Source organism: Mus caroli, chromosome 9, assembly GCF_900094665.2.
Source record: "Mus caroli chromosome 9, CAROLI_EIJ_v1.1, whole genome shotgun sequence".
Classification (NCBI taxonomy): Eukaryota; Metazoa; Chordata; class Mammalia; order Rodentia; family Muridae; genus Mus; species Mus caroli.
In genome coordinates, this window is record NC_034578.1 from 108,945,920 (window position 1) to 108,967,261 (window position 21,342).

Below are 21,342 nucleotides of genomic sequence, written 5' to 3' on the forward strand. Positions count from 1 at the left end.
ACATTCCATTTACCTTGGTAATTCATTGCCCTACCCCAGTACCCAACCCAGAAGTCCGATGGAGAAGGAAGAGAGGAGTGCGGGGATGGAAACGCTGAGGGGTAATAGAGACTGAGCACAAGGAGGAGATGGGATTTAAAATGAAAACAGGGGTTTAGTACCTTTCTACTTGGATCCCTTTTCAGTGTCTTCCTTTTTCCCTCCCCCTGCCCCTCTTTTCTCATTTTGGTCTCCTTGCACCGACGTCTAAGAACCAATGTCTCTCCCTCCACCATCTTCCTCTCTCTCATTTCCTTTTCCTTTTTTGAAGTCAAGGTCTCATGTTGCCCAGAACACCCTTAAACTCACCATATAGTTGGGGATGGACTTGATCCTGGACTCCTGATCCTTCTGGTCACACTCTCTTAGGGATTATAAGAGAACAAAGTTTTTTGCTGAAAGGACCCTGATATAGCTCTCTCTTGTGAGGCTATGCCGGTGCCTGGCAAACACAGAAGTGGATGCACACAGTCAGCTATTGGATGGAACACAGGGCCCCCAATGGAGGAGCTAGAGAAAGTGCCCAAGGAGCTGAAGGGGTCTGCAACACTATGGGTGGAACAACAATATGAACTAACCAGTACCCTTGGAGCTTGTGTCTCTAGCTGCATATGTAGCAGAAGATGGCCTAGTCGGCCATCATTAGGAAGAGAGTTCCTTGGTCTTGCAAACTTTATATGCCTCAGTACTGGAGAACGCCAGGGCCAAGAAGGCCAAGAAGTGGGAGTGGAGGGGGGAGTGGGGGGGAAGGTATAGGGGACTTTTGGGATAGCATTTGAAATATAAATGAAGAAAAATACCTAATTAAAAAAATGGGGAAAAAACAGAAAAAAAAAAAGAGAACATTTATTTTATTTATTTATTTATTTATTTATTTTTAAATACAGGGTCTCACTCTGTTGCCCTGACTGGCCTATAGAACTTGTCATACAGACCGGGCTCCCTCACAGACCCCCTCACAGGGGTCTTCCTGCCTCTACATACTAGGTTGTAATTATGGACATGCACCATGCCTGGCAAACAAAAAGGCTTTTTAAAAATTTTGTTCTTAAAATACCAGTTAATTCAGAGTTCTAAAGATAGGAATTTTAATTCCTGAATGAAGGCTTAAGTCTCCTTTAGGAAGTAGGAACTTGAGGAGGTCAAACTGCACTACAGGAAAAAAAATGGAAAGAATTTTATGTATTCATTTTTTTTCACATTGGTTTGTTTTTCTGTTCTGAGGCAAGCCAAGAGCAGAGCTCAGGGCTGGAGGCAGCTGGGAAGGGCTGGGGCTGGGGCTTGAGGCTAAGTTGCTTCTGCGGTTCTTGCCCTCTGACCGTTCATGGTAGACCACCACCTACTCAGAGCCTCGGAATCATTCTTGGTATGAATACTATGGGATGGACTGATGACAGGGTGGAGTCAGACTGCCGAATGAAGACCAAGATTTCAGCAGAGTCAGCCAGCAGGCCATGAGCCCACAGCACCATAGGGAGTACACAGAGATCTTGGCCAGGGCTCCGGGTTCCTTCTCCCTAGGGGGTGGAATATGAACAGGCCAATCTTAGCTGGATCTGTCTGAAAACTAATCATACCTGGGATGTGAAGTGTACAGCATGTCTTTGCAATATAAAGATGCCTTTATAGAGCAACATCCAATCAAAACACCAGAAAAGTGAGTCACACGAGAACCACAGAAATCAGCGAGAGTGTGTATGTGTGATCACCTTCAGAGGCTAGAGCAGGAAGACCACGAGTGCCAGGCCAGTCTTGGAGTACATAGCAGGATACTGTCACAACAAATCATGGGAGGGTGAGCACAAATGTGTTAAGATCCTAGCTTGGTGCTCTACTATGTAACATTTTTTTTTAAAATAGCAATTTGCTACGACAGGGGCCAGGCTACTACCACATAGAAAGCTTCTCTAAAAACCTTAATAATTAATCAGGGATCTAGTAAGTGGGTTAATTTAAGCCCCCTCTGCTGCATAGCTTCTCACACTGGCTCTGGTCCGAGCTGCTATATGCTTGCAGTAAAATTGCTGGCTGAGGTTGCATATCCCATGATGCATTAAATCTCTTCTACTTTCTGTGTTAAGATTCTGGTATTAGCTGGGTGTGGTAGCACACTCTTCCAATCCCAGTACCTGAGGGCCTGAGGCAGGAGGATCTCAAGTTGGAAGTCAGCCTGGGCTATGTGGTTTGCCCCCACCCCCATCCCTACCTCCAGCCCTCTAAAAAAAAAAAAAAAAACAAACAAACCAAAAACCAAACCAAAAGAGCACTTCCAGTGTTAAGGACAGTGAGTATTGAAGACTATTGAGGGCTGGCGACATGGTGCAGTGGATGAAGAGGCTCCTGTTTGACTGTGCTGCTGCAGAGGCCAGAGAAAAATGTCAGGCGTCCTGCTACTCTTTGTCTTAACCCCTTGCGGCAGGAGCTTTCACTCACTCTGGAGCTATGCTGGCAGCCAGGAAGCCCAGCAGTTCTTCTGCCTGGGATTACACCTGGCTGTTTTTCTGTTGGTGTTGAGGATTTGAGCTTGTATCTTCTCTCCAGCTCCTCTGAGCTCTCCTAATAAAAGCAATCCCAGCTGATTTGCTCCTCTGTGTGTTCTGTCCTCCACCCTCTGGCCCTTGTGACCACGGACGGTTAGGACAGTTAAGCATTTTCCTTTAATCAGGGCACGGATCATACCAAGAATCCCTTACTGTCATGGCTTCACGGGAACCTAACCACCTCTTAATATTCATATGGGGGAAAGGCCTGAGCACTGTCATCTGATGATATGGGCTTCAATCCACAAATAAATGCTTGAGAAGCCAATGGCCAATGGTGGAAGTCCCAGTCTGGGTCTAAGGCCAGAGACCAATGTCAAAGGATTCACATGGAGAACAGACTGTGCCAAACTCACCCTTTGTTCTCTTCAGGCCCTCTCAATGGATTGGGGGAAGCTCTCCTATTGGAGTCGGGGGAGGCCTCTTTCTTCACCAGTCACTGGTTTGAACATAAGCCCATCTAGGGACATTAACAGCTACACTTAGAATAAACACATAGCCCGATAGTTTTGGTACCCTGTGGCCTGGTCAAGTTGACACAAAGTAAACACCCCGTTTTATTATCAGATTTAGCTGTTATACATGGGTGGGTGTGTGCATATGAACACATATATGTTTCTGTGGCTGTAATATCCAAGTGTGTTCATGTGTGTGGAGGCCAGATGTTAGTGTCAGGTGTCTTCAATTGCTCTGTCTCATTTTTGAAACAGGGTCTTTCACTGACATGTAGGGTTCAGTGATTTGACTAGACTGGTTGTTCATCAGGGCCCAGGGATCCCCACCTCCACCAAGCATATGATTACAGACACGTATGCTTGCGAGGTGGAGGGGAGATTACAGACACCATACTTGGCTTTTATGTGTATGCTGGGAATTAGACTCATGTTCACCTGCTTGTGTAGCCATCATGTTACCAACTGAACCATCTCGCTAACTCCAAGGCTTTGTTAAATTTTGTGCCTGACAACTCATGCATGATCATATCTTTTTGCTGGTTGGGTCACATTTCTAGAATGGAGATGCTTGAATGTATGAATACATACATTTTTTTTAGATAAGATCTGATTATGTATCCTTGGCTGCCATGGAATTCTCTATGTAGATCAGGCTGATCTCAGACTCACAGAGATCCACCTGCCTCAGATTCCTCCGTGCTGGAATTAAAGGCTGCTGGTATGAGTACAGTTTTAAACTACTTTATAAGCTATGTAAGATAATCATTAAGAAGATGCCCTGAGAGCCGACAAAGAACTAGATCAATACAGGAGTAGGCTACCTTTTATTTTTCCTCCTCCTCCTCTTTTTTTTTGTTGTTGTTGTTGTTGAGAAAGCTCTTGAGTGTAGCTCAGGGTACCCCCAGTCACCATCTTGTGTCAGCATTTCAAGTTCTGGGATTACCGGCATGTACCACCAGGCCCTGAGAGTAGCCTGGCAGTGCTGCTGAACTCCTTTAACCCTAGTACTTTGGAGGCAGAGGCAGGCGAATCTCTGAGTTTGAGGCAGCCTGGTCTACATAGTGAGTTCCAGAATAGCTAGGGCTACATGGGGTAACCCTGTCTCAAAAAAAAAAAAAACACCCAAAATAAAATAAAACTCATGGCACTCTTGCCTCTCCCCTGAGTGCTGGGCTTACAGGTCTATGCCAACCTGCCCAGCAGCAGGTAGGATGCTTAGTGCGGCAAGCAGTAGCAGCATCCGCTTAGGCAGAGAAGTAAATGTATTGTTAGAGAGGCGGTGGTCCAGGTTTGCAGCTGGTTTCACTTGAGACTGTTCGAGTGGTCTAGCAATGAGGGCCTTGGTTTTCCCTGTGAGGCCAGGATATGCCCACATAGAAATTAGAACAGCAGCCATGGTAAGTTACCCACATTTTAAAGCAGCCCATTTTTCCTAATACCCCTAGCAAAAAAGTCCTAGTGATAAACTAGCTTTGTGTAGACCCATCTATTAAACAACCACTATGACCACATGGACAGGACTTACTCGTTACTAGGACCTGACCATATGTCCCCAACATAGAGAAGAAAGGATTCTGGTTGCCAGCATAACCACAAGAATAATCCCAAGGATAACCAGCTCTGTTTTCCTGTGTCTAGGGCTTCCTCGTGCCCAGCTCAGTAAGAGCTAAAACTGAGGCACTCAGGTCAAACCAAGCAGCCGGCCCCCTTACCCTCATAGCAACTCCAAGGAGGATGGGCAGATAAGTTTCTTCCTTTCCTCCCTCCCTCCCTTTTTGCTTTCCTTTTGCTTTGCTTTTCTGATTTTTTTTTTTTTTTTTTTGAGGCAGGGTTTCTCTGTGTAACCCTGGCTGTCCTGGAACTCACTCTGTAGATCAGGCTGGCATAGAACTCAGACCTGACTTTTTTTTTTTAAGATTTATTTATTGTATGTATGTGAGTACACTGTAGCTGTCTTCAGACATATCAGGAGAGGGCATCAGATCCCACTACAGATGGTTGTGAGCCACCATGTGGGTGCTGGGAATTGAACTCAGGACCTCTGGAAGAGCAGTTGGTGCTCTTAACCACTGAGCCATCTCTCCAGGCCCATCTCTGCCTCTTGAGTGCTGAGATTAAAGATGTGTACCACCACTAGACTTTTAAGAATCTCTCTCTCTCAGCCAGGCAGTGGTGATGAACGCCTTTAATTCCAGCACTTGGAAAGCAGAGGTAGGTGGATTTCTGAGTTCGAGGCCAGCCTGGTCTACAGAGGGAGTCTCTGGAGTTTCAAAAACAACATGTACCTTTTGCTGCCCTTCCCAGAAAGCAGAAAAAGAACTGTTTGCCACAAAGTATTCTGGGACAGAGTTGGGCTAGTCTGGGATTCTGTCATATACTTGGTCTCATCTCTACATGTGCCCATATATTTGTTTCTGGAAAATTCTGAGTGCTAAAAGGACTGTTCTTTTTGAAAAAGGGTCCCACTATGTAGCACCACCCAGCCAGGAATTTACTGTGGAACACATTAGGCATGCACTGCCTTCCTCTGCCTACCAAGTTCCCAAGGGCTGGATTACAGGTGTGCATTACCACACCCAGCTAAGATTTATTATCTTCCTGAAAATGATTCTTATCATTTATTTCATCAACTAATACCTTTATAGATGTCCCCATTACAAATTAACAATTGCCAGCAGGGAAGAACTGGTTTGCTGTTAAGCAGCACAGGAGGGAGGGAGGGAGGGAGGGAGGGGCCCCTCCCCCACTTGCTACCTGCTCCAGGCAGGCCCCACCACTCACACTGGCCAGCTGCAGCACCCAGGAGAGCTGGGCCTGTACCTTACCTGGGCAGTACAGTGGAGCTGGCCCTGGTGGCTAAGGAGCAGGTTAGCCAGCCCTGAGGGCATGAGAACAGGAGAGTGGGCCCCACTCCTTGCTGGCTGCAGCATTGGGTAAGCTAGCTGGGGCAGTGCTGCTCACTTACCACCAAGGCCCAATCCAGGGCTTTGAGCTGGCCCACCCAACCCCCATTCATGAACTGCTGGAGCTCATGAGGGGTCCAGTTCTGCAGATCTAAGGCTGCAGCGTCTCCAGGACACAGGGCAGTAATAGGATATCCAAGAGGTTAAGTTAAAAACAAATTAACAATTGCCTTGCCAATAACATATACTTATCTAAATGAAAGGAAAAGGCTGTTGTGTATGGATCATGTATGATCCCGAATGATATTTAAATGTCATTTTTACAAGAAAACAAATTTTCAGATTGGCAACTTGTTCTCTGTCCTAAACAAATTTGGAAATATCTATCATTTAAAGTATCACTAACTTCTTTCCTTCCTTCCTCTTCAGTTTCCCAAGGTAATTAAAAATCAATATCAAAGTTCTGAGCAATTTTAAATTGAGCTGTATATTTTATCATGTTTTAGTCAGGGCACCCACAGTTTCCTTAGACAGTTGCATAATTTGATTTGAATGTCACTTTTTGTTGTTATTCCTGTGGAACGGTTCTGGCAATGTAGCCCAGTATGGTCTCAATTTTGTGATTTCCCCTGCTCCAGCCTCCCAAATTCTGACATTACAGTTATGTGTCACGATACTGACTTTAAATGTCACTTTTTTCCCCTCAAATACTCTGCAACTAAGCTAAACCCCTAGCTTCTTAAATGTTGCTTACATTTTTTTTTAAAAGATTTTGTGTGTATGAGTTTTTGCCTGCATGTATGTCTGTGCACTACCTGTGTGCCTGAGGCCTGAGAAGGCCAGAAGAGGACACTGGGCACCCCTGGAACTGGAGTTTCTGATAGTTGTGAGCTACCACTGGGGTTCTGGGAATTGAACCCAGGTCCTCTGGAAGAGCAGTTAGCACTCTTAACTGCTGAGCCATCTCTCCAACCCCTCAACATACTATTTTTTTCATTATTTATTCACTTTACATCCCAATATACCCCCTCTTCCCAGTCTCCCCTCCCACGATTCCTTCTGCATCCCCCTCTTCTCTTCTGAGAAGGAGGAGACCCCTTCCTGGGTATCACTCTATGCTGGCACATCAAATCTCTGCAGGGCTAGGTTCATCCTCTCCTACTGAGGCCAGACAGCCCAACTAGGCAGCCCAACTAGGGGAACAGGATCCACAGACAGGCAACAGATTCAGGAACAGCCCCCATTCCAGTTGTTGGGGGATCCACATGAAGACCAAGCTGCACATCTTCTACATATGTGCAGGAGGCCTAGGTCCAGCCCATGCTAGCTCTTTGATTGGTGGTTCAGTCTCTGGGCGTCCCCAAGGGTCCAGATTAGTTGACTCGGTTGGTCTTCCTGTGGAGTCCCTGTCTTCTTTGGGTCCCTCAACTCTTCCCCAAGACTCCATGAGCTCCATCTGATGTTTGGCTATGGGTCTCTGCATCTGTTTCAGTCAGCTGCTGGGTGAAGCCTCAGAGGACAGTTATGCTAGGATCCGACCTCCAAGCATAGCAGAGTATGGTTAATAGTGTTAGGGATTGGTTCTTGCCCACGGGATTGGTCTCAGTTTGGATATTTTTAAGCAATTATTATTCTTTTTCCAAAGCAAGGATGAGAACCTGTTAGATTTCTGAAAAACAAACTGTAGAGATACCATCCCATTACATGAACAGGAGGCTTCCTGAAAGTCTACAAGGACCCACCAATCCAGTGTTAAGAATTTCCACTTGATGAAAGACCATTTTAAAAATATTTTGTAACAACAACAAAAAAAATTTACAAAGTCCTGAAATAAAACCTCGTCCCTGTTGCCTGCAAATGAATGTTTTAAATGGCACGTTTCCATTTCACTTAGCAGAGCTTTCTGATAAGAAAAATATACTAAAAGTTTGTGCTGCACTTCTGCTTGCCTGACTTGCTGTATTCACCACCTGTGGCTTGGGGTGAACTGCCTCACTCCGACTAGCCTAGAACAAGGGTACCATTCATCGTCTCTCACAGCTCAGCGGGGCAGCAGCTTGAGAGACTCCCCCACTATTTGGCTCTGGTTCTTTCCTGAGGTGACAGCTAAGACAGCAGCCAAGGCTGTGATTGTCTGAAGGCCACAGGGAGGCTCCAAGGCTTTTACCAAGGAGCAGTTGCCCTGTTGTCTTGACAGGGCAACTGGCTTCCTCTCAAGAATTATCGAAGAAGAGACAACAATATTTTTTAATCACTTATTTTAAGAAGTCAAAGGCTACTTGCATAGCTGTCTTTCGTTTTCATAGGTCAGCTACGATCACTGTAGAGAGCCAGTCTGAGAACATGCAAATCTACAGGTGAAGATGGGGGAACTGCGCTGGAGGCTGACAACTCATATTTACTTTTATATTGAATTTTCAAGTGGGAACATGCACAGCTCCATGCTTTTGCCATGCCCCCTTCCCCCAATAAATAATGTAACAAAAATTTCAGAACAAAGCAAAATGGAACCTTCTGCCCTGAGTGCAGATTCAGCATTTTTGACATTCCTGTTTCTGAAACTGAAATGTTGGGGTTGAGGTCTTTTCCCACAGAGGAGCTTAAATTCCTTCTGGATTTGACTTCTCCCTTATAAGCAGTTAGCTCATAATCTTAAAAAATCCAGTCAAGGCTCTTTTCCAATTAAAGGGCTACAGGAAGGAGTCCTGCACTCCCGCACACAGTGAGGGGTCAGGAGATCAAAACCATTGTTGGTGCGGAGATGTCACGTGAGAAACTCGAAGTTCCAAGTATTACAACTCAACTGCTGTTTCAGATCCATCTTCTTTCCTCTTTCCCATCCAGGCAAGTGTCTAATCACTAAGTAACACCCCTACTTCTGTCCTCATGGAGTCATTCTACTGATACTGCTACGAGAACTCTACTGTGTGCCAACATCTGTGTTGTTTCCAGTTGGGCTGTGCCAAATCTTGAGTAAGCCACTCCCACTTGTTCCCTAATACCCCACCCAGGAGAGAACACAATGCCTTTCTTGGTGGACATTTGTTGAAAATATGACTTCAAATTAGCCATGTGGTCACTTCTTTCCTAGCTTTTGTATGGAAAATAAACTCCCATTAGAAAAAAATTTACTCAGAGTTTCCACTATTTTCCCAAATAAATAGGCTGGGAAGTCAGGCTCCTGTGTTTCAATATACCATTCCAGTCCTGTTAAAAATAGACATGTTTCTAGATACATTCTCGTGACTGATATGAAGGGATGTTCAGTATATCAATTTATTTTCTAAATTTCCATCTAACCCTTTCATTTTCCTGCACCTTTGTGTTTTTAAAGATTTATGTGTATGACTGTATTTCCTGCATATCTGTATATGCACTCCATGCATGCCTATTGGCCAAGGAGACTAAAAGAGAGGGTTAGATCCCCTAGTACTGGAGTTACAGACAACTGTGGGTTGCCATGTAGGTGTTGGGATTCAAGCCTGGGTCTTTGCAAGAACAAATGCTCTTGACCTCTGAGCAATTTCTCCGGCTCCTGTTGTGTTTTGAGAGATCTCAGTAGCCTGGGCTGGTCTTGAACTCCCGACCCTCCTGCAGCCCATGTGCTAGGATTACAGGGGCGCTCCATCAAGAGAAAGACAGTTCCTAAATGGCAACATTCAAAGCAACACCTGTGTTATTTAAGGGATGATATTTTAAAAATTCAAAATACTTTAAAAATATTTATTTTTATGTGTGTTTTTAATGTGTTATGAGTATTTTATATGCTTGTACCATGGGCATGCCTGGCACCTTTAGAAGTCAAAAAGGGCATCGGACCCTCTGGAACTGTAGGTAGATGGTTGTGAGCTGCCATGTGGATGCTAGGAATGGAATCTAAGTCATCTGCAAGAGAGCTGATGCCTCTGCCTCCAAGGGCACCCAAACTCAGGTGCTTATGCCAACCATTATGGAAAATTGCAAACAACCCAGAGGCCTATTGCTATATGGACGGATCAACAAGTCAGAGTATAACGAGGAATGATTAAGTATAAAAAGGTAGAGACTTTTAAGATACGTACTTCATGGAATGAAATACCAACGTTTTGCTATGAGAAGTTAGACCCAAAGGTTACAGCAGCAGATTGAGCCCTAGGGATATTGAGATCAGGGTTAAAGAAATTGGGAGAGGGGAAGGAAAGGAAAAAGAACACAACGTGGAATTACATAACTTTAAAAAATGGAAAATTACCCTACCGTGTTAGAAATAAATTTAGAATGCAAGAGACTGAGTTCCCGACTCGTCCAAGTGTCACAGCTAAACCTGTTCTCTACAACACTGGGCTGGAGAGATGGCTCAGCAGTTAAGAGGGCTTGCTGCTTTTGCAGAGAACCCAGGTTTGGTCCCCAGCATTCACATCAGGTGGCTTACAACTGCCACTTAACTCCATCCAGATCTGACTTCCTCTTTTGGCTTCTGCAAACAGGCACACTCAGGTGCACACACGTACACATGAAATAAAAAGAAATCTTATAAATTAACAGCCCCAGCCATCCCAAAACAAAACTCGAGTTCTGTGGCTCAGGCTTGGGAGGCAGGGGTAGGGCCAGAAATTAAGACCATACTCTGCTATAGGGTGAGTTCGAGGACATCCTGTGCTGTCTTTAGTCTCTGTCCAAACAAAAATCAAATTGGAATCGCCCAGGGCAGAGGTGGTTAGTGGGTAACGGCGGTCTGGGGGCTTCCCGGAGTGAGGGTGGGAGGTGAAAGTGCGTCAAGAGAAAATGTGGTCCATTTGCAAAACCTCGGTATCAACTGGAAACAGAAAGTCCTCCAGGGCGACTGTGGGGGCGGCAGCAGGAAGGGACAGCCAGGCCTGTGCCGAGGGAGAACGCGACCCGTGTATTCCGGTTTTAAGAGACGGCAGGGGCGGAGCAGGGAGAGAAGTACCAGAAAGTTTTGAGTCTTGATGATGGCGGCGGAGCGAAGCGCCGGAGATGCCGGAATTCCCACACGGGCCTTCCAGGGTCGCCCACGCAAAGCGACCCACACGGCCCCAACCGCCCAAGGCTCCGGCCCTCAGTAGCGCCACAGGCCGCAGCCCACAGGGGCTCGGGCGCGCCGGGAGGCCGGGAGGCTGGGCGGGCGCGTCGCTCTGACGTCACGCGCGCGCTGACGTCGCCGGCAGCCGCAGCCTCTGAAGCGGGGCTGGGACGGGGGGCGCCGAGTTTGATTAGTTTAGGGGGGCCGTTCCCCGCCGGCCGCCGCACCCCAGGGAGCGGCGTCTCTGCGTGTCGGGCGCGTCCCGGAGGCTTCACCGCCGCGCCTCGGCGGTGCCGCGAGGAAAGTTGGCGTGTGAGGGGCGACGGGCGTGAGAGGGGTGGCGGGCGCGGCCATGGAGCCCCGCGGCGCCGAGTACTTCTGCGCCCAAGTGCTGCAGAAGGACGTGAGCGGCCGGCTGCAGGCGGGCGAGGAGCTGCTGCTCTACCTCGGCGCGCCCGGAGCCATCCCGGACCTGGAGGACGATCCGAGCCGCCTGGCTAAGACCGTGGACGCGCTCACCCGCTGGGTGGGCTCGAGCAACTACCGGGTGAGCGGCGGTGCGAACGGGCGCGCGGCCGGGGCGGGCGGGCGCGCTGCCGCCGGGGTCCGGGGACGCGCTGGCATCGCCCCCCAGGGCTTGGGGTACGGCCCCAGGCGGCGGTTCGGTGACACGTTGCGGTGCTGCTTGGCGCTTTACAAAGTGGTAACTTGCGGTCCAAGGCTTGAAGACTTTGTAACGTTTGTCCACGCCCGTGGGCAACGCCTGCGCTGAGACGGGGCGTTTGGGTACGGCGTGAAGTTGGACCGTCAAGTTCATCTCTTCCGAGTGGTTTCTGTTGTACTTAATCTCCAGTTTCTTTTCTCTCTACCCTCTCTTCCTCTCTCACCTTCTCTCTTCCTTTTTTTTTCTTTTTTGCTTCTTTCTCCCTCTCTTTCCTCTGTCGTTCCCTCCCCGTCTCCCTCCTCTCTTTTCCTCTCCCCTCTCCCTTTCTCCCTCTTTTCTTTCGTAGTCTTTACGGGAAGGTTGAGATCTCCCAAAAGCACCGTTGGCGAGTTATTCAGGTCCTTCGCACGGAAGGACTGCTCATCTCATGGCATTTATTCACGTTTCCCTTAATTGACAGCAGAAAGCCGTTGACCGCTCATCTGTTCTCTTGTTCTTCCCGCAGTTGGGGACGAACTTAGGTTTGAAACACCATGGTTTAGTTGATGCTGCAAACAAACCGGGAGTGGGGAGGAGTGGCGTGAGGTAAGAGGAGGAATGGGTGTCCGGTCAGCATTAGGGAGTTGTTAATGTAGCCACCGATGGAGAAAAGTGAATATTCTGTAATTAGCTGGAGTTGTTAGTGGTTACTTTTCTTTTTAGTCTTCTGGTGGCAGTATTGCTTTAAAATGCAGGCGGGAGCGTCCCGTGGATGGAATGATTCTTAGTGATGTATCCTGCAAATAGGCTGTACTTTGAAAGCTTCTATCTATAGAGACAAGAAAAACAGACTGTACAATTTAGCAGCTTTAATGACGAGATCTTTATGGAATTGTAGGAAGGTTAGACTTAGCAAGATTTAAAATAAAGTTTTCCTAGCACATATTATTAAATGTACATAATGGCATCTTCATGCATCTGTTTAATGTATGTTGTTCACTTTCACCGCTATTTCCCACTCTTGCTATTTCCATATAGTTACTCTCTACCTTTGTATCTTTTTTTTTAATTAAATGAATCAGTAAGCTTAAGGTTATTTAAAGGAGTATGGGTGAAGGGTTCTATAAAGGAACATGGGCATCTTATTAGTGGCTGCATCACTGAAGAAAATATCTCCCCTATGATGTTTAAGGCCAGATTGGACTATAGGATGAGGCCCTGTCTCAAAAAAAAAAAAAAAAAAAAAAAAAGGGGGGGGGGGGGGGGGGGCTTGGGGAAAGCTAATATTTACTAAAATACAGGGAGTATTAATTTCTTTTGAAGAAATTATCTAGCTCCCCTTACTGTGTAAGCAAGGCACGTGTGTGCTCAGCATGGCTGTTTTGTGCTGTGTTGCAGCACTGGCTATTGTGGGAAGTCAGCCCTTAAGTAATGTTGGCTCACTGTCTCTAGAGGAAGCTGCTGGGCTTCATTCTCCACACTGACAGTGGATTGCCTTGGAGCCTTGGCAGCCCTCAGATGATTGTCGGCAAGTGGCAGTAGTGATGCCACAGTTGTCAACTCTGTTGTCACATCTCTGAGCATCCAGCTAACTGGCTAGAGTCCTTCCAGGAAGTATCTGATGTTCACACATTCTTTCCATGTTCCTTACAAGATACTTAGCCTGAGACAATTTGAGCAGTTGGAAGTGCCACGGGTCTTACAGCTCTGTCAAACACTTTCTGGTAGTGCTGCTCATTAGTCTTTATTTCTGGTACATGAATGAGTCACCTGTCTTCTTAGGTCAGTTCCTTGGCTCTGCCATTAGATGCCATGCCTTCTTCTCTACTCAAGGGCACTCATCACCCAGTTTTCTCTCCTTCAGAAATTACTAGTTCTCAGTACTTAATATTTTAGCATAAAACCTTTTCTAATGTTTGTTAGAGGGTATTCTATTCTAGTGAGCCTGTTATTTGGGTTTTATTTGTTTACTTACTTATTGACACAAGATCTCACTTCGCACTATGTAGCCCTGGCTAGCATGGAAGTCACTTGTACACTAGGTTATCCTTAGATTCATAGAGATAGGCCTGTATTTACCTCCTTTCTCTCACCTAAGGACTGGGATTAAAGGTATGTGCCACCACTCCTGGTTATTTTTAGTTTTAAAAAAATTTTTTTTTGTTTTATTGTATATGTGTGTGGCTGTTTTAAATGCATGCATATCTGTGTATGTGTGCATGGCTTGTGCCCACAGATACCAGAAGAAGGCATTTGAATCCTTTGACTTACAGACAGTTGTGAGCTGCCATGTGGATGCTGGGAATAGAACCTGGGTCCTATGGATGGGCTGCCAGTGGTCTTAACTGCCAAGCCACCTCTCCAGCTCTCATAGCTAGAGTATAATTAGTATGGTGTTAAGACAAAGTTGGAGGCCAGTGGATATACAGATGTACAGGGTTTAAGTTTGTTTATTTTTTCGAAACAGGGTTTCCTGGGGCTTAGGTTGGCCTCAAACTTACTGTACATCTAAGGCCACATGATCCTATTTTAAACGTGGTAGGCTTTATATAAGGGACAGTCCTTTAGTTCTTAGTTGGAAAGGAAAGGAATAGCAAAAGAAATCCTTGGTAGTAAGGCCTGATTTGGTAGCAGGGACAGTGCTGTGATTTTTTTTCTGTTTCTTTTCTCTTTCTTTTTCTTTTCTCTCTTCTCTCCTCCTCCTCTTCTACCTTCTTTCTTTCTTTCTTTCTTTCTTTCTTTCTTTCTTTTTTTTTTTTTGAGACAGGATGTGGTGACTTGAATGAGAGTGACTCCCTTAGGCTAGTATATTTGAGTCTTGAGTACTCCGTCTCCAGGTGGTGGACTGTTGAGGAAGGATTAGGAGAGGTGTGTGTGTGTGTGTGTGTGTGTGTGTGTGTATATGTGTATGTGTGTGTGTCCTTGTTGGAGCAGGTGCGTCACTGAGGGAGGGCCTGGTCTCACCTCTCCCAGTTTTCAGATCAGGATGCAAGCCCTCAGCTACTGTTTGAGTACCATGCTAATCTGCTCCCTGTTCTGATGTTCATGGACTAGTCCTCTGAAACTGTAAGCAAGCCTTCAATTAAGTGCTTTCTTCTATAAATTGCTTTGGCTGTGGTTTCTCTTCATAACTGTAGAACAGAAACTAGGACACAGGGTCTCTATGTAGCTCTGGCTGGTCTGGCTAGTCAGGAACTCACAGAGATCCAACTGCTGAGTTCTGGGATTAGAGGTGTGTACCACCAGCTAACCACTTGACATAATTTTTTGGTAGGTCCAGTAGGTCGTTGTTTTTGGATTGGTGTGAGAATTAAGAGAAACCGTAATTAGGGATACTGCCTTCTTGAGCAATAGGATAGGTATGCTGCTTGCTAAGTTTGGAGACCAGGAGAACAAAGGCATGGAAAGTCTGGTTTTGACTACGTTCCATTGGAAAGGTTGTTTGCTATCCAAGTTAAAATGTGTAGATGATTGGGATCTCGACTCTCATGGTGAAGTCATAACTAAAGACTTAAACGCATGCGAGTTAGTATATATGTGATATATAGACTTGGTGTTTTGAGTTTTTCCAAAAGCCTTGTAGATTTTGTGGCAATATTATGTTAATACAGTTTCCTTCTTACATGTTGCAAAAATGAGAAACAACATTTAAAAGCAGGCCTTGTGAGTCTCAGGGTCTGTCTTAAGGGCTAAGTTTGCATGGTATCTGTGACCTTATGTCCTTTTTTTTGTAGAAAAGATGATCTAAGAAGTATTTTGACTTAGGTCAGAGCCCTGGTAAATTAGCAGAAGAGGATGTGAATGTTCATTTTTTTCTTTCTTTTTAATTTGTACTTCTTAAGGAGTTAAAAAAAATTTACATTTGCCTATAAACATAACAGTAAACTGACTGAAAATAATAACTTGTTTTTTTTTTTTTTTTTTCTTTTTCTTTTTGGTTTTTCAAGACAGGGTTTCTCTGTATAGCCCTGAAAATAATAACTTGTAATCATAACTTTTATTCTCCAAAAGTAATTGCTGTCTCCAATTGCTGACTCTGTCTGCTAACCTAGGCCTAGTCCTGGAAGCGTCTAAGCTCTGTAAAATCTTAAATAGGTCTAGAATATTTTCGACCTCTTTCTGGACTTGATGTCTGATTCAACTCAACTGAGCTGTTCTGGCTCAAAATCCCTCTCCACAATGGGTGATTCAATCTAGCTTGCTTACTCCCTCTTTCTCTCCCCCCACCCCCTTTCTTCCCTCTTCTTTTTGCTCTGCTTGACCTCAAAATAACTGCAGCAGTCTGTTCTAATCTTCTGGTTCCTTCTCATTCTCTGGCTTGTTTTGTCTTCACCTGTGTCTAGCTTGTTTTTCCTCTGCATCCTGTCTATCTGGAAAAGCTGCCTCCTTGGTCTTCTCTGCACTGCCTCTCAAGTAGCTTCCCTTTCCTGTCTCTTCTTGTGAGAGTTGGGCATAGCTTATTATATCAGCTCTTTCTCTGATTCATCACTTTGTCTGCCACTCAATTAGACATCACTTTCAAACATGGGTGCTTCCTTCTACAAACTAAATTTACCTTCCTTGTTTGGGATTAAAGGTGTGTACTAAGGGCATGTCTGTATTTCAGCCAGAAGGATTAAAGGTGTGTGCTAAGGGGCTGAGCCCCACCAGACGAGAAACAGGTTTTTTGTTTTGTTTTGTTTTTCCAGTAATTAACAAAGTCTTAGGGTTCATGGTATGATCACATATCCTGCATCAATAACTAACATTTACAGTATAAATGCACACTACTAGACTTACAAATGTGCTAGTATTTTTTAATTCTGGGTGTCCAAGATCACAGCCCATTTGCCATTTGTGTGTGAATCTAGGTATACACTTGTGCCCCAGTCTACATGTAGAGGCCAAAGAATAACTTACAGGAGACATTTTTCTCCTTTTTACCACGTGGGTCCTAGGGATCAAACTCAGGTTGCAAGTACCTTAACCCAGAGACCCCCTGAACCATCTTGCTTGCCCCCATTTGGCATTCATATACCTCCTAATAATAACAGTGTTACCTAAGTCATATTTCCTGCTAAATACCACATATATACCAGTTTTACTGTATTTTACTGAGAGAGAGTATGGGTATATGTGTGTGGGGTGTCAGAGAACAACTTTGTAGGAGTCAGCTTCTACCACATGGGCTCTGGGGATTGAACTCAGGGTGTCAGGCTTTATTGCCTCTACTTGCTGTGCCATCTTGTTATTCCAAGTATGGGAGTTTTGGTTAAGAGAAAGGAGGCAAGGTTTTCCTCTTATCCATGCATAATGTCTTGTTTGTTCTTAATTACCTGTTGGGCAGGATAAACAACTGGGTTGTTTTTAGCTTTTTTTTACGTTTAACATTGTCTCTTTATGTTGCCAGTCTGGTCATATACATGAGACTTTGTCCTGAGTGATTTTCAGTGGAGTCAGAGTTTAGTCTTTCTCTCGGGGCATTAATGTATGGCTCAGGACACTTTGTATCCCCCTGCCTCAAGCTCCTGTGTGCTGAGCTACAGTGCCTAACTTAGTGTCCTCCTTTAATGCTCCTTTTACAATTCTGAAATAACATATTTGGTATCGAGTAAATCATTTAAAAAGATCCTTGTAATATCCTAACTATACTATAAAGGAAATGGTAAGAGAAAAAAGTATACTTTTGCCATAATATCAATAAGGGATTGGTTCTAGAGCTCTCCTTCCCTTCAATACCAAACATGCTTGGTTCTGTTATATAAAATGATGTATATGCCTATATATATTCTCCAGTGTACTTGAAATTACTTCTAAAATTTTCCATCTGATGTCAGTTGAACCTGAGAATGCAGAACCTGTGCATATGGAAGGCTGATGGTGTCTAAATGTACCACCAGTCTGACTAATCAGGAGGATATAACAGTAGTCATGGCTGCAGCAGAACATGTAATTGCCGGGGTGCCACCACACCAGTACAGACCATTACAGATGAGTGGTTGTGAGTGACTCGGACGTTGAATGTGATGAAGTTATTGGCAGACTATTTCTTCAGTATACCTGGACTTAGAAGTTTGACTAATTGGGCTGGGAAATGGCTCAGTGGCTAAACTTAAGCTTGCATGGAAGTACGAAGACCTGTCTTTGAATCCCTGTACCCCACATGAAGAAAGACTGATGGTGGAAAGCATGTGTTGGTAATCCTAGTCCATCTGTAGGAGATGGAAGGAGGAGCTAGGTGGATCCCTGGCTAGCTGGTGAGCTGGCCCACATGAGTACACATAGGCAAAAAAAGAGGACACCTCGTTTCCAACAAGGTGGAAGTCAGGACCAACACCTGTGATCGTTAGCTGTTCCACACACATAGATGTATTGTACCTGTGTGCCCCACCCATACACATACACACATGAAAAACTGGCTTGACCACCCCATGGGACTTCTGTCATTAAGACCCCTTTGTAAAACTGTAAAAGAGAAATGGCTTCTAGCAGCATCATTGTTTAGGCTAGCCTTGAATTTGTAACCTCTTACCTCCACTCAAAATTAGTAGGATTATAGGTGTATGTACATTACACTTGGCTTCATTACATTCTGTCTCTTGTCTGTTTCTTTTTTTTTTTTTTGGTTTTTCGAGACAGGGTTTCTCTGTATAGTCCTGGCTGTCCTGGAACTCACTTTGTAGACCAGGCTGGCCTCGAACTCAGAAATCCGCCTGCCTCTGCCTCCCAAGTGCTGGGATTAAAGGCGTGCGCCACCACCGCCCGGCTTGTCTGTTTCATTTAGCTTTATTTTCTTTTTGAGACCTGGTCTTTCTAAGTAGCCTTGGTTGTCGTGGAACTTGGCTATGTAGACCAGACTAGCTGGAAGTCATAGAAGTTTGCCTGCCTCTGCCTCCTGACTTCTGGGATTAAAGCTGTGCATCACTATGCCCAACTTCATTAAGCTTTGACCTCCTCTGCTTTCACTCTTTACATTTTTAAACTTTTATTTTATGTGTATGAGTGTTTTGCCTGCCTGCATGTCTGCCATGTACATGCTGAGTGCTCTTGGAGGTCAGAATAAGGTATTGGAGTCCCTGCAGCTGCAGTTGTAGATGATTGTGAGGCACCATGTGGGGTTGGAAGCTGAACCTGGATCCTTTGCAAGAACGAGTGCTTCTAACCACTGAGCCATCTCTCAAGCTCCATTCTTTTTGAATTCTTAATTCTCATCTCCCTCTTTATTCTTGCTTTATGTTCCTTATTTAATAAAACACAGTATTGGTTAACTCAACTAACTCTCATACCTGACCCAGTGCTACCGATCAGTGGAGAAAAACCACAAAACCACTTTAACTGGGCTTAATTTAGATTGCTGCACTCTGTGGTGGCCCCACTTAGAGTGTATTTTCTGAGTTCATTCACTCACTTATTTTTTCTCTCTCCTTAGACCTTGCCAGTGTCTTTTCTTCTGCTGACACTGTAGATCACTCAGTTTTATTCATTTCACTTGTATTTGTATGCTCATTTGCTTGGTCACTTATTCTGTAATATTCTTTCACTCATTTTCTTAGAGTTTATAATTTTTTTCTTAGATTCTTCAAGTTAATTTTGTAAAAAAAAAAAAAAAAAAAGGTCCTATGAACTTGTTTTCAGCAAGAGGAGCATTGTGGGTGTGTGTCCTTTATGAACAAGACGTTTTCTTCTTATCCACCGTAGTGGAAGACTATCCATGATTATGAGTTAAGCTTACATGATAGCTACAGGCCAAACACTCTTGTCTGGTTTGCCAACGTCACAAGTAGAACGTCCTTACGCATGAGTCTTAACTCAGGGGTGATCATTTACTATTTCATTGCCAGGGAATTTCCCGGCATCGCATGTACTGAAGTGGAAGAAAGCCAAAGACTGATGATCTGTGGCCTTGTAACTCTCTTCCTGTTCTGGGGAAAAGAAGCTGATGGCTTCTGGAAACTTAACTCTCTTACTGCTCTGTAGTAATAAACGCTGGTTTCTCTTCTCTGTAATCCTCTCACTATTTTGTGCTAATAAACACTCTTTTCTCTGCAACTCTTATTATTTTGTGCTGGTTTCTTTTTTCTGTTGCTTAAGGAACTCTTTACTTACCAGGTGAGAGGCTTGGACTCATTAACTCTTCATGAACCAGAGAGAAAGGAAAAGAAGAAAAAGAAAATTAATTTACACAGACAACATGCACAGACATATGCACAGTCATGCATTCATACGTTCTGACCATCTGTCTCATCAGCTCCACAAGTGTTCATGTGTACTTACATACATACACATATACCTATGCACGTCTGTGTATACATACATAGAGACAAGCATACATATACATATATACATTTGGATGGATGGGGCAGAGCCCCCTCAAGCCATATACATATATTTGGTGGTTAGATGGAACAGAGCCTTAGAATCTACCACCTTATTTCTTTTCTCTTGCCTCTTATACCTAGACAAAAGTTCTTTAGAAAATTACCTTGTAGTTAAAATGTTACACAAAAGGGGAGTTACAGAAGGATGTTGATAGTTAGGTTCAAAGCAATGTTTCATTCTATAAGCTCATTATAAGTTCAAAGCCAACAGTTTCACATGGCCTTGCTTTATCATGGTGCATACCTGTGGCTTCATCCATGGTCCTGACCTAGAAAGAATGTTTTTCCTTGATCACAAATTTGTCCCAAGTCTATATCTCTTTGTAGTATAATTGTAAAAACTCGTATTCCTTATTATGCACCCTTTACTTAAATTCTATCAGGAATGGATACATTATATTTTTGATTCTACCTTTATTATATCTTTCTGTCAAAACAACTAAAACTATCTCTTAAAACTTTCTTTTTAAAATTATTTAAATAAAATCAGGAATTCTATACAATCATTAATTCATCTAAACAATGTTCATGAAAGATTATCTTCATGTTGATCTGCAGAAAATCTGCCCAATAGGGTAGGCTGATGCCCAAGAATCATTAGATTCTGTCATAGTGATAGGAAAAGGCAGATCAACAGTAAGAAGCAATCCTGAGATAAAATCTCTGAAGGCCCTTTAAGCTAGAGCCTACCTGTCACAGGCCATGCAAAAAGTGGTGGCCATCTCCAGAAAACGTATTTGCCTAGATAGCTCCTGACATTTTATATAGGTTTGTTTTTTTTTTCCCCCAAGACAGGGTTTCTCTGTGTAGCCCTGGCTGTCCTGGAACTCACTTTGTAGCCCAGGCTGGCCTCAAACTCAGAAATCAGGAGAACTTTAAGGAATCAACTCTATTTCCACTAAGTTGGTTCTGGGGATTGAACTCAGGTCCTGATGCTTTACTGCAAGTATCTTTACTCACTGAGCCCTCTAGCCAGCCATTGACTGACATTTCTGATCTAAACTTTTTAAAAGATCTTACATTCTATTGAACTGAAACTAGAGCTAAGATGACAACAGCATGTTCATTTAACATCAGATTACTCAAACATGACCCACCATTTGGGATGTAGAGGTGAGGAGGAGAAAGGGAGAGAAAGATTGATAAGGAAAACAGGGAGATGATCCTGGATACTGAATCTTCTCAGGATAATAGCATTCATTAAGTTTTTAATTAAATTTAAAAAGCGAGACAGGATGTTACTGTGTATCCAAGTTCTTACAGTCTTCCAAGATCTTAGTCTTCCTGCCTTAGCCTGCTGCATGCTGGGATTGCAGGCTTGTGCTGCCAGGTCTGGCTTTTTAAAAGTTAACTAGTTGTGTGTATGTGTCCCTTTGAGTATG

At 44.3% G+C, this 21,342-nt stretch overlaps 1 protein-coding gene across 22 annotated transcripts in view; it reads left to right on the plus strand.

The window, feature by feature from the left end:
• Positions 1-11,104: 11,104 nt before the first annotated feature.
• The window catches only part of Clasp2 (cytoplasmic linker associated protein 2), a 172,202-nt gene continuing 161,964 nt past the window's right edge, over positions 11,105-21,342 (plus strand). For all 22 annotated transcript variants that reach the window (XM_029481868.1, XM_029481874.1, XM_029481876.1 and 19 more), the window contains exon 1: positions 11,105-11,507. In XM_029481868.1, the coding sequence (XP_029337728.1) occupies positions 11,313-11,507 (195 nt within the window). In that variant the 5' untranslated portion in view covers positions 11,105-11,312. The remainder of the gene's footprint in view (positions 11,508-21,342) is intronic.